Source organism: Antrostomus carolinensis, unplaced genomic scaffold, assembly GCF_000700745.2.
Source record: "Antrostomus carolinensis isolate BGI_N321 unplaced genomic scaffold, ASM70074v2 scaffold10433, whole genome shotgun sequence".
Taxonomy (NCBI): domain Eukaryota; kingdom Metazoa; phylum Chordata; class Aves; order Caprimulgiformes; family Caprimulgidae; genus Antrostomus; species Antrostomus carolinensis.
Window position 1 is genome coordinate 80,307 of NW_010304461.1, and position 14,085 is coordinate 94,391.

At 38.4% G+C, this 14,085-nt stretch overlaps 1 protein-coding gene across 1 annotated transcript in view; it reads left to right on the forward strand.

Moving 5' to 3' along the window:
• ARHGAP10 (Rho GTPase activating protein 10) overlaps nt 1-9,326 on the forward strand; it is a gene marked incomplete at both ends in the record, with an annotated part of 84,736 nt that extends 75,410 nt beyond the window's left edge. Inside the window, one exon of the mRNA XM_010164457.1 lies at nt 9,164-9,326. Within this exon, the coding sequence (XP_010162759.1) occupies nt 9,164-9,326 (163 nt within the window). The remainder of the gene's footprint in view (nt 1-9,163) is intronic.
• Between the last annotated feature and the right edge of the window lie 4,759 nt (nt 9,327-14,085).

Consider the following 14,085-nt stretch of genomic DNA (forward strand, 5'->3'; position numbering starts at 1 on the left):
TAAAGAGGGAATGGGGAGTTCAGGAGAAAGGGTCAGTCTTTCTTTGCAGCCGGGCATTTTTAAAAATCTCTGCGCTCCTGTAATAATCCTTCATCTCTTTAATTCTCTACCTTCTGCATCCAGACATGCAAGGGCACATAATACTGTAAGAAGGCCAATTTGGCATGCTAAAAGCCATTAATCCCAGGCATGGAAGTCACTGACGTATCTTTGCTGCATGCCAGCTGTGCCCTAGCCAACCTCTGTTGGTTGAAAGTAAATACTCTCAGCCAGCACACAAGAGTATAAGTGGAACGAAGACTTGAAGCTGTTCAGCTCTTCAGTCAGTTTCCTATGGACGAGAGCATGCATTTCACTGAATAAAGTGTTTCCTCACATGGGGTGCTCTTCCTTCCCTTCACTGGTGACAAGGATAGGAGGGAAGATCTTGGCAAGCGGAAGTGGTGAACTTTCTGAAGGGCTGATACGCAATTAGAAAATATGATTCCTCTTCCTGTTTTGCTTCCACTCTGTCAGTATTTTTCATTTGGTCAGAAAAAAATATATTCTTGTTCTTCCATTAGCTTCTGTAAGTCTTTGTCCTATTTCCCCTTCTTTTTTCTCTTTTATTTTCTGTTTTCTTCTTTTGAAAGTTGCACTTAGTGCAAGGTGGATTACATTACTTTCCTTCTCAGCTGTACTTGCCACTTACTGAACCAACAGGGAGATTGAAGGAATACATATCATGGAGAAGTAATAGTGGTGGGACTAGCTTGGCTAGGATTGCAGTCTCAGATATTTAAAACTACTTGACTGGGGCCAAGCAAATTAGCCTCAGAGACCATGTTTGTGGAATCTCCAAGCAAGATGATGTGTGATGCCTGCCAGGTTTGGTGATCCCACTGAGCAAGGCAGTTTCTGTTGTTCTGCAAATTCACTGATGATGAGTGTGCTCACTTCTGGCTCCCTGGCCATTAGCACTGCTTGGCACTGCCTGCATGCTGCACAGCCTCCTTGTTCCATCTCCTGAGATTCCTTTCCACAGTGCAGCTGAGTCCAACCCTGAGCCCTCCCCAGGTGTGTAATATTAATAAATAAATAAATAAATAAATAAATAAATAAATGAAAATTCCACAGACATCTAACCTTGAAGTGTCAGTCATGGATACTGGTAGAAGAATCCAGGCATGAAAGAAAACATTTACCTAACTACACTGAGGTAACTAATTGCTGCCTTTTAAATCATCAGCTGGGAGATTAGGAGGTTCCTCATCAAATGTGTCACCTGGATGTTCAGTTAAAGCAGCTGATAAAACTTCCTTTAGGGCTACTTGGCTTGTCTTCAGTTGACTTTTTCATAAGCCATAGGCATCCTGCTTCATCCATCCCTCCTTAGAAGACAGTGTTATGGCAAAAGGAGAAAGGTAAACAAAATGACGAAAAAGGCACAGCCAAGTGTCAACAGCATACTGAAAATGTTTGAGAGTGGCTTTCTTATGAGAAACCTGTCACATACACAATGTGGGAGCAGTTAGTCTTTGTCATTATCCGAGTACCACCATGGATTGTGGAATTATTGGTAAGAAACTTCTCCTTTTAATAAGTCACAGGAAGTAATTGCAAGTGAAGTAAGCTAAGTAGCAAGAGAAGAGGAGATGACAGCATGATATTGTCTCTGTTTGACAGCTCAGTAAAAGAGTTTTTGAACATCTTACCTTTTGGAGGTGGAAGGACCTTTATAGAGACATTTTCCAGCTGATCAACAACTGAATTGCCAGCACAACAGAAAAGGAAACATGGAAAAATATTTTCATGGACTTCGGAGTTTTTGATGCCATTTTAGAAGTGCTGCTGAATTAGGGAACTTTTAGCCCTGATGATAGCACCATACCCCTTATTGATCTGCTTTGGTTTTTCACAATTCTCATTCTCATTGATGAGACTAGAGCTGTTCTGTTGGTAGGTTTCAATATAGGTCTGGACCACAGGGAAATGTTGCCTGGACTTATGGAAACCCAAAACAGTGCTACCAAAAAAACTATGAAGGCTGTGGGGCAATCCATTTATCTCACTATTTGTCAGAGCTTTCAGGAAGTAGCTTCAGTTCATTGCTGCATTTTTCAGCCATGAAATTGATGTGTGGCATTTGGCCAGTCTGGTAAGGCTGGAGGTTGTGTGTGGTTTCCTGTCAAGAAAACTCTGGTAAAAAATGGGTGATCTTTGAGTTTAGATACTGCTCTTGTTATCGTAGTATACAGAAATCAAAAGAGGAACCCCTCTGCATGCTTTATCTGATTTCTGTTGTGTTTCAAAATTTAATTATGTGATGTAAATTAACACTCCAACCATGTATCCATGACTGTCTTGAACTGTTTTTCCACAGCTTGAGGAATAATTTGGAATACTTTACACATTTTAGTTTTAGCTTGCTCAGCGAAAGGCTGGCTTACAATTCTATTGTCTTTGGAATTTATTGGCGTAAAGAAGAAATCCAAGCAATATTTCTCCTGAATTTTGAGAGAGGACCTGTAGTGAGAGAGTAATTTATTAAAATAATGGCTTGCTATTACAGCTTAAGTGTATGCCTAGAAAGATGCTTGTTTAAAATAGAATTCTGCATTTTACAAATAAAAAAGTAGTGAAAAGGAGGAGGGCAGGGGAATGGTCCCAAAACCTCACTTGCCCCTAGAGCAACTTGCAGATGAGCACATTTCTTTTTGTTTCCTAGCCCAACTCAGATACCCATCTTTCTGGCTACAATTCTTGAGTTGCATCAGCCAGTCTTGAGGCAAATTCTGTCTAGTGCAGCTTCCTCCTTTTTCTGAAGTATCTAAATCATTATGGAGTTGGGAAAGACAATCTTTCTAAAGGAATGCTACTTTATGCCCAAGATATACGTGCTTGTACATGCACATATTTGAAAAATATATCAAAGTTAGTCTTTATCTAGGAAAATCTGTAGTCAGCTCTAATAGTTGTGTTAATTATTTTGTCTGAGAGAAAAAAATAGCTGGCTTAGAGATCTAACTCTTGCTGCGTGTGTTTTGAAAGATAGCTTGAAACTGATGGATATGTGGGCTGTCTGCTGTCCATTTGCCCTGTGAAAGCTCTATTGGTTTGAGTGTGTATGAGTCTATGATGTCTAAATTTATGTAAGAACTAACTGCATACTAAGGCACTACTGCAGTGGATAGGATTTGTTACACAATGAGGATAATGGATACTTTTTGATAATGAAATGCGGTAATATGAAGCTATTTTTCTGAGTGTTTACAGGAATCTGACCTCCAGAGTACCCATGATTCGGGAACAGTGAAATAACTCTCTTGTGTAGATCTTAGCATTCTCTATGATTATTTTTAACCAAATAATAGATCATTATTAGCTTGCTTTTATGTGATTTCACCTTAGTTCGGAAACTTATGTGTTTAAATAGCACAACTTCTGTAGTCTGGAGGTGAGTGATAAACAATTCTGTTGAATATTTTCAGTGGCGTGATAAACAGAATCAGTTTCTTAATTTACTCAGAAGCAGATGACTTGACTTCATTAATTTAGAAAACTAAAAATTTGAAGAAGTAGAAGAATGCCTGAGTTCATCTGGTGCTTGGCATGGATGATTGGCACTATAAATAGTGAACAAAGGATGCAGCCCTGCATCTAGAAGAGGCTGTTCTTGACTGCAGAGTCTTCTGATCACTCTGACTATCACATAAAGCTTTCTCCACTAGTTACTTCTAGCTTTCCAGGAATGGCTGAATCCTTTCCGGGGTGATTTGGCCTTTGTATCATGGGTTCACTTCAAGTTTTATTAACTATGTGAGACAACTAATCTTCAGTTATGTTTTTCATACCTGTTTTCTGTGGATGCTGAAGCTCTAGCACATGGAATTAAGTTCTTGCTTGGCAGAGGATGTTTATGATACTCATATTACTTTCTCTATCCTTGATCTATGAGATTGCTATTGAAATGAAAACATAGTACATTCCCACAAATTAACAAAAGAGTAAAGCTACTTTTTACTTGGTTAAACTTCTGTGTTATTGTGGGAAGTTAGTTATTTATGGTGAATGAATGTTTGTTATCTCAGAGCTGGATGCAGCTGTGATGCTGATGGGTGAGGATGGGTGGCTGCACAGCAATGCAGCTGCTGCTTCCCCATCTCGTGATGCAGAAAATGTCAGACTTAAGGTGGTATTTGCAGCATCTTCAATTTACTCTCCTCATTAATTCTCTTAATCACTCTTTGTCTATGACTAGACCTGTGTGACTATGTCAAAGTGGAATAAGACATGTCTTTTATCCTCTTATTTTGCCACAATTTGCATATCTGATGAACCCTTAAAACATATATGACAGTTCTGCCCATTCTGTGTATCTCATTTATTCCAGAAACATTCACTTTCATAAACTGCTTTTATTCTCTGTCTACCCTTAAACTATAGATGTTGGGTGTAATGTTGAAGTTAAAGATTAGTCTTTCTTTTAATAGTAAAGTATGTAATTCTTTAGTTTACTTAATCTGAAGTTGGAAGAAAACTCCCGTCACTCGTGCAAGTTACTGTGATAGTGTTAGCTCTCCGTTTTCTGTAGTTTTTATTACAAATGCTTTTTCTTATTTAGAATTCTTGGAGTAGAGTAAGGATCTGATTATTGACACTGCCAAAGTATTTCAGTTTCTTTCAACTTTGGATGCCAACAAAAAATATTCTTAGACTAGCCAGATGGAAAATGGAGAGAAAAAGAGGCAACTTGGGAGGCACGTCATGCTCAGTTAGGTAGAAGCTAAGTTCATATTTCTGGTACGGAAGGTCCAAGAGCCTTTACTATCTGAGGCTTATCCAGACAAAAGTGAAAAGGAATTGAGAGTTACATATTTGCTAGAGAGAAGCTAAATGGTTTAAGTCTTAGTCCATACAGGTACTTTCTTACCTTGTGGGGATGTTTCATTATGAGAATGGGGGACATGAGGCAGGGAAGGGGGGAAAGAGGAAGGGTATTTGGGTTAGAAACCAAATAGTAAGTAGTACCAGCTAGAGACAACCAGTAAATGGTTAGGATCAGTCTAAGCTGTTTTATTTTCTAGATAGTGCTGGCCTGAACTATGAACAGCCATAAAGACAAAGCATGGCTGTCTGTTGCAAAGGCACAGTGGAAGTTTTAAGGCTTGGATGAGTGTTGTGATTAGAACAGTGAAACAAGAAGATAATTTAGATGACAGTTTAAAAGGATCTGAGCAGTCAAACAATTTAAATTGCACGCAAAAGTTGGTGAGAATGTGAAACAAGCATTACTCTGTTGAGAGTAAATTTGGATCTTACACCTATTTGTGTAGGATGAGGAGGTGAATTGTAGAAGCAGCTTGGTGGCAACTCTAGAATGATGGCCAAACTGAAGGCCAAAGGCACTCAGAGGCTTCCCAGAAATATAAAGAAGAAAAGATGAAGAGTTGATGGCTGGAGTGTTGACAAAAATGTGACATCATACAGACTTACCACTTTTTTACTGTGAACCCTCATGTCCTTCATCTGTTCTGACACTCTTTGCCACCCAAAGATAAGAGTATAATGGGAGAGAAAAGGGAGGGGGATCGACATTTTTGGGGAGAGAAGATGAAGACACCAAGAACACCAAACTCTATGCTCAGAGAATGATATAAATGAACTTTAAAATAAATCACATCTTCCTATTTGATATTGTAAGAGCTCATTAGAACTCAAGTGGTAGAAAAGAAGAACAGGGAGTTTCTGGAGCTCCTTTTTGAAGGACCTGCCAGTCCAATGTAGCAGTCAGCCTTTTCATAGAAGTGGGAAACCTGACAGTGCTGCTCACTGGAGAACAACATTGGAGGTAAAGAGGAGTGAGAGGAGAGAAACAGTAAAAATATTAGACTACTAATATTAGGGAGCCCCTGAATTCTGGGGATGTACGAACAGAGGACTGATGTGTAAGAGTAAGTGGTGGAATTAATGCTCTGTGTAGCACTTGTGGGACCACAACAAAAAATGAATTCAGATCTGATGTACGCTCTTCAGAAAGAACTCTGGAAAATTGAAACAGGTTTATAAAACAGATGCATGATTCCAAAACTGCAAAATCCCTTACAGGAAGAGATTTAGCGTTAAACCTAAAAAGGAGATCATTCCTTCACACAGCACAAAAACCAGATATGAGAGATACTGTAATTATTAGCAATGCATATGCTACATGGGTCATGCCTGGAAAATAAAGCCTAACAAAGTGAAGGTATGTGCATTAATCAGCGAGTATGTTAATTAGCAGCCAATTGATTCTCCATTACCTTTATCATCTGCTGATGTCTTCAGACGATGACTCTGGAAGATACAGTTTGGCCTAACATGAGATGGGCATTAATCAAAATCAGGTTATTAAGCTTAATAACTAGATATAATTCTATGGCTTCTACCATATATAGGAGTTACTATTAATTTCTGAAGTTAGCAGAACTTTTTGTCACCAACATACAAAGTGAAATCTTTGTACTACTGATGTCAGAGCAATGACACTATATTTTGAAGACTTAGTGTTTGAGCATAAATTGGTTTTGATCATGAATATGAGCTAGATGATCATTAGTCATGTGGTTTTGCATTTACACAAAATTGCCTGTTCCTGAATAAAAGCTTTGTTTTACTTTACAAAAATGGATAATTCAAAACATCAGAAATGTAAAGTGTCTTTGAACATGTTTTTAGAGGGTGTTCACTTAATCCTGTAGAATTTAGCAGACGTTTTCCTGTTTAAATACCTCATTTGTTGTTTGTGTTCAAAACCCAGTCTTATTCTTGAGAGTGCAACTCAGTATTGACTGTGAGAAAACACTGGCTCAGGAAAGAAGGGAAGGAAGAAGTAAAATTTGAGGAAAGATTTAGCAGTTTCATTTATGATAATGTCAAATGCAGTTGCCTGTATACTGCAGTCTCCAGTGTAGACTCTACTGAAGCATTTAATATTCTTAATCTTTTTTTTCTCTATGCTCTGAGAAACAATTCAACAGAAAAACCTCTGCTTTCTGTAGTGAGGTGTGGTGAGTTGGTCATATTCATATATTAAAGAACAAGTTAATATTCCTTCCTACTGCTGTTTTAGTAATATTAAGTGAATGGTTGAGGTAAATGTGGCCTTCTAATACAGTGTATAGTTTGATAATCTGGGTTGCATTGATACTACTACTTTGAAAAGAAATTGTGATGTGTTAAAAGGAGTTAAGTCTAGTTTTAAGGAATTCAATTTCTTTATAAAGTAAAATTGCAGTGTTACTGTCTAATCTCTCAGATATTTGTCATTGTGACACATATGTCTGGAACTGATATGTAATTTATTAGCTTTTACCTGAGACTCCTATGGTTCTCATGTCATGTCATGTAAATGTGAGTGGCAGCATCGTGGCCAGGGTGCAGTGAGGAGGTGTGAGGTGAGCAGGGTTGGGTTGGAGTGCGGGTGACTCACTTTCCCAGGTTGATGTTTTTCTCCTCAGAGCTTATAATACTTTGTTACTACAGGCTAATTTAGATCCTTAAATTAGCAGCGGCTTTAGGGAGAAATTTCCAGATGATGACTTTTATCGTTTCAGTGTTTTTAGGTGTGTGTCATTTATACTCTCTAGGGAAGTTGTTCTCTGAGAGTTGCTGGGGAACTCTGACGAGATGGCTGGTGAAGTGGGTGAGTACTTTGTTAGCTTTCTGCTTTTGAAGCAGAAGGAATTGAACTGGTTGAGGCAATAATAAATTTGTGAGAAGGATTTTATCCAGTGAAGATGGTTTTTCACTGTCCACTTTTAATTGTTATTGCATGTTTAATTAATTAAGAAAAAATAATGAATGAAAGAAGTCATTACAACAGTATGGCTTAGCTTGATGGAGTAGAATTAAGCTCAATTATTTACCGTGCAGATCTAGTTCATTTAGCATTAGAAAGTAATATTGTACAGGACTTATTCTTGTATAGTGCTATAGATAGGAATTACAGTTTGTCAAGCAGGCACAATATTTTAACAGTTCTTCATCACATTATTGTGATGCTGTGTTAGGACTTGGTTGTTCATTTTTTTCTGCAAAGCTTTTGGTCACGGGGGAGCAGAACTCTTTTAGCAAGACTGTGGGGTCACAGTATCTGTTCCACTGTAGAGGGACTTCTGTGATGTTGTTATTTAGGAGGGCTGTGGTCTGTGTTCATGGGTGCTAGTGGGAATAGGATGGGCAGAGGAGGAAAGGAAAAGATGTGGGGAGCCTTGTAAAGGGTGGCTGGAGGTGACCCTTATTATTGTTAAATATTAATATTCTGAAAACAACCACGGGCCCCATTTGAGACTGGGCTTAGCTATGCTGGACACTTTAATGTTTGCAATCATCCTCGTTTCATACTCCTCCTTTAGAATTTATAAAATGTGCAACTGATGTTTAAATACAAATTTTAAAAGGAAAAACTATGTAGGTGAAGGTTAGTTTTTCAGCAACGAATGGCTAGATGTGTCAGCATGGTTTGCAGTGAGTGCTGTGACACATTGGTAATTTTTTCTTCTTATCCATGGGATAGGTGTTCCTTTAATGTTTTTTTAAGCAATCATTTCTGAATTTGTTGCCTCCTGAGTGATATTCTAAAAGTAGCCTATGAAAACAAATAGTAGACCAGAATATAATGATTTCTCTTAAAAGTAACACTGTTAAAAAGGAGTAATAAAAGTATCATTCTCGGGTATTGCGTGTCTGTTAGAGATCTCCTGTTTATTCTGACCTTTTTAAATTTCATTGTTTCACGTTTGATAGGATTGTGCTTTATGGTACTTAAGAGCAATCATTTCCTCAAATGTGTATTGAATTGTTTTTAGGGAGACACACAAATGTGTATGGCCTGAACTATTTTGTTATCTGAAGTGATGCATTTATCTAAATCTAGCATTTCATCTAAATAAAATGCATGTTGAAAAGGGGACAGGGAATACATTGTGTTGTGAAGATAGCCTGGTGATAATGATGGAGGAAATTGTGCAATGGTGCTTTTTGGGGAAGTGCTGGGGGATTGCCTGTCCTCCAAAATATCCTGTGAAGATGGGACAGTAAGGTTTCTTCTCATATTTATTTCAGGATGTTGTTACTAAAGCAGCTTCTTTGGCTTATGAGAAGGTTCTTTTAGTATCCTTCTGACCTGTGCACTTTTTTCTAGGTGACAGTTACAACGTTCCCAGAGAAGACACCCCAACTGGGAGCATGGATTCTCTTTCTTCCCAGTCTCCGACACCTGCCTTCTCTAGTAGCCCTCTTGGGCTCCTGGATGGAAATCACCTTATTATGGAGAGCGGAGATCTTGCAGGCTGGACAGCAAATCTGTAAGTAACTTGAATATTAAGCAACAATTTTCCCATAGTATGATTGCACACATGAAGCACGTTTCCCTTTTCATTTTGGTGGTGAGTGATTTTTAGAAATTACGTATCAATGTGTATATTTTTCTCTGCTATAAAAACGCGTGTGTTTATCTGTTGTGGTAGAGCTTAGAGGCGACTTGAATGCAGGAAAGAAATGTTCTTTTTCTGCAGATACCTAGAGCATTTTACTGTAACCTGTTATAAAATATTAAATGTGTTTTGTTTAGGCAATGAATATGTAAGTTGTTATCTATACGATGTGTTATCTTAGTTTTAATTCAAGACAGTGTTCAACTACATTTAGATACAGGGCTGTTAAGATGTAGGGCCAAATTTTGGGTTTGGATAAATACACTAATGAATGTCTGCTCAGACGCTGTTGTCTAAGAACATTATAATTGTTAATCTCTCTTTAACAAATTAAATGCCTGTTTTCCAATGAAATCGCAGTCTGTCACTTTCAATAGACTTTGTAGATGTTCAGTTCTTGAGCGTGACTTCAGTTTAGCAAAAACTGACATTACAATGTTAATCCTATCTCTGTAATATGTATTCAGGTTTGATACACAAAAAGCTGAACAAAACTTGTTTTTTAAATCAGAGGTTGAACTTGAATTCTCTGGTTTGCTATTCATACAAACTTTAACATATCAAGACAAAGTTTTCCAACCTTCAGTGCCAGGAAGGTGGAAGGAGCAGGTCTGGAGAAAAGATTTGTTACAAATATTTTCCATAATGACATTCTGAGTAGCCTGTTCTGTTGATGGAGCAAGTGTGTAAAATATATGTGTAGGTGTATGTAACATGTGAGACTATATAGATAGCCATACGATGCATTTATACTTCTATATGCACATGCAAATAATTAACTGCTTATTAGAGTACTACTGATTAGCTAGAACAACACAAGCATTGAAAGAATTCCAGATTTATAGGTATGTTACATAAATGTCATTTCTTCAGTAGAGGACTGAAGTTATTCTTTTCTTATCCTCTTGTAGTGTCCACTAGTAGTGGGTAGGATCAACAGTAAGTTGTGTATGATGAAAAGAGGTGTATGTGTGGAAAACAAGCTGTAAATAGTATAAAACTGGAATGTCTATGAAAGGAAGCATAACTAATTAAGGAACAGTGTTAGCAGAACACAGATAATCTCACTGCAGAGAATAAAAGAAGGAAGTATTGGTTTTATCCAGAGGGTTCAGGAGCTTCAGGTGTTTGAAGGGACGTTGCATTTTTTGCATTTGTTAATTTTCATTGAAAATTATACTGTACTGCTGCTTTGGAAAGTTTGTTTGATGGCTTGAGGTTTTGTGCTTAGTTGGAAACTCTACTTAAACAGTTCTGTTTATAAAGAGGAAAAAAAAAAGTGCAAGGTACGTGTATCTAGGTTATTTATCAAAAGCAGTTTCTTTCTTCCACTCACCTATCTGTGAAGTTTTCTTAAGAGCTGCCTCTGTAAGAAGCCTGGACAGTGACAGAGAGTAGTCAGTGAATGATACATTCTTTCTTTCCTCTATTTTCTCACTAAATTGGCTTCTCTTTTCCTTCTAGTTCTAATGACTCACAGGGCCTTACCTTAACCAAAAAAAAAGAAAGCCAAACCAAAACCCAAAATGGTCCCATTGTATTAATGGCAGAGGTAGATGTCAGCAATGGAGGATGTACTTGATGGACTTCGGCAGTTGTTACACTTCGTGGAGTCCTTTGGGCAGGGAAAGGTGGTGGTTGATTTGCCATTGTGTAGCTGTGGTAGCTCTCAGAGTTTCAGGAAATGTAGCATTGGCTGTTGAACTCTAATTTGGTCATAGCCTATTCTCATAAATTGGACTAGCCCAGAATCAGGTGGAGAACAATCCTTTCTGTTTGTGCAGGATTTCAAAATGTCTCGTATTTTATGCCAAATTGCAACAAAAGCAATTCTTATGGTCTCAGTATCCCCTCTAAAATGGAATTGCAGGTCTTCACTGAGCTACAGTAAATACCATACGGAGTCTAGGGGAGATGGAAATAAGAGGATCTGGTTTCTCAAGGTTCTGCTGATATTTATAACACATGGGTGTTATGTGTAAGAGATCAGATCACTGTGGAGTTATGTAGTCAACAAGGTGATGGTGACTTCTTTGTGGTAGAAGAGATACTTGCATTGTTTCTCAAGGGAGGGATATTGCATTGTGGGTCAAGATATGCCAGGTATTCCATGGTTGGTTTGTATCAGTAGTTTGCTTTAAGCAATAACATGTGATGGATAGCAAGAATACTCTTTGTGGTATTTGTTTTCAAGAAAGAAAGAGCTTGTTTTTTCCTGAATGATAGCTGTTGTCACCATGATGTTTCCTGGCAGAGTTTTTTGTGATGCACGCCCTTTCCTTGTTCCACCTTTAAAAAGAAAAGGAGCTACAGCTTCCAGCATGGTGAGAGTAGCACGAAATGAAGGCAAATACACCCTTACCTCCTGGCTGGCAGTAGGAGGGAACTGCATGGCTGGAGTGGTGAAAGAAGCTAAGAGAGCAAGGGCTATACCACCCATTTGAAACGTCTGCCAGAGCCCTGACTGCTCAATTGTCATGTCAATATTTAGAGTTGTGCTATGCATACAGTGTAACTGGAAGGTGATGTTTCACATATGTGCCATTTTGAAGCCCCGCTAAGCTGTTGGTTTTCATGTCTATAAGTGTGTGTCTGCCTGATGCTAGATTTTCTTTGAAAGCTCTGTGTGGATGAGACATATGTCCTGTGTTGTCATGTACTGCTGTAGGGGTGAGTAGAGTTGGCTGATGTTTGACTTACTGCCCACGGCAGGAGTGGTTCTCAGTGGAGACCCCAGTTTGCTGTTCCAAGATTATCTTGCAACCTAAACTTTTTTCAACCTTTCTTCTGAAGATATTTTTAACTTCACACTTCTATCTAGAGCTAAATGCTAAAAATAAATACATTTTATTTTTACATACACTCCATAGTAGAACATACAGAGCTTTTTTCCCCTCTCAATCACGAAGTTACAGAGTGGTTTATGTAAATAGCCCAGGATGGGCAAATTACCTTTTCTACTTGATAGAGCACTGTGTCATAAACATGTATTGTTTGAAAATCCCTTCTAGCCAAGGATGCTTAACACAAGCTAATCTCAGATGTAAACTGATAATTATGTTAGTGAGCTGGATAGAGTATTCCTCCCTTGTGCTCTCCACTGGTATGGACATTTTTTTCCCTTTAAGGCAGAGCAGCAATGGCAGTTTCAGTTTAATGTGAACCAAAGCATTTGCATTCTTTCTTTTTCCTCTCTGCTTTAAGTGTCCATACACACTTGCCCTCAAGATACAGAATTAACATTGTACAGCCATCTATCTTCCTTGGGTTCTACTGGAACCACTGTCCACTTCACTCTGACAGAGCTCCAGGTGGTTACTGTTTCTGTAAGGAGAACATGTTTCAGACTGGTTTGGGGCTGATGTTGGTATGGTTTCACCAGTAGTAGTACATTCTCAAAATGCTCAGTATTTTACTCAAAGCCACAGCTGGTTCTGGGGAAAATAAGAGCTTCTATGTTAGATGCACCCAGTCATTGCACGTTCCTTCTAATTCAGATTGCCACCATAGCCACTGTTCTGAAGGTAAGCAGTATCTTCTAGATGAAATGCTGTTATCCATACAGGCATTCTTGATCAGCTTTCTTTAATCTCTGTCTTCTGCTATTGGAGACACTGGAAAACAGACAATGTTCCCTGTTTCAGGAATTTGCCGGTATAAAAGTCTGTAAAGTAGAATGTACAAATACAGTGATGTTTGCCATGTTGTGCTTTGGGTTTAACAAGTAGGTCATGTATTGTAACAGTTTATTCCCTCCACACAGAATAGATATATTTTTGTGAATTGCCCATAATATTATTCTGACCTTGATTTAAACAAAAAACTCCAACCCTGACCAAGCAAACTTTCAACCATCTTTTATCCATAGCCGTCAGTTTCCCCAAAACTGTTGTCTGTAATACAATTGCAAATTGCATGGGGAGTTTAGACCCCACAATCCACCCTTTACTCCTTCCTTCAGAGTAGCTTCAAACCCTGGCTGATCTGAGAAAAGGCTGTTGCTAATCTCTCATGGTGAATGAATTTGTATTGTCTTATTCTCTCTTTCTTTTCTAGTAATATTTTTGCTATTTCTTCTGTTCTGGAAGCTGCTGCAGGTCGCTGCTCCCTGCAGATTCTGTGGCAACAGGCAGTCCGTTGGCAGTGTCATTAAGGAAAATTATTCATGTAAAGCTTTCACCAGAAGCACCCAAAATCTGCTGTCAGTAGATGAGGGGAAGACATAGAATGGAAAGGGGAGGAGTGATTAAAGGAAAACACTGTGCTGGAAATTCAGGAAATAAAATGAGTTGACATACAAAATTGAGACATCAAACCAAGAGTGAGGGGAAGAGGAGGACAAAAATACAAACATGTTGTGGCCAATGGCCTACAGTAGTAGTAGTAAGAGGGAAATTTGAATTTATTTCCAAATTTCATGGTGGAGGAAAAAAAAAAAGCAGTAGGAGTGGACAGGGCTTAACAAGAATAAAAGATTGAGAATTGCTTCCTTACAATTTGCCTATAAAGGACAGTGGATGCTCAGTAAGCTACAGTGTGAGTTTATAGCATATAAGACAGTTTACACTCCTTGTGTGAATATTTAATGCTGTGTCTACTTTAAAAGTGGAGGAAGCCTGAACTTCTGTGT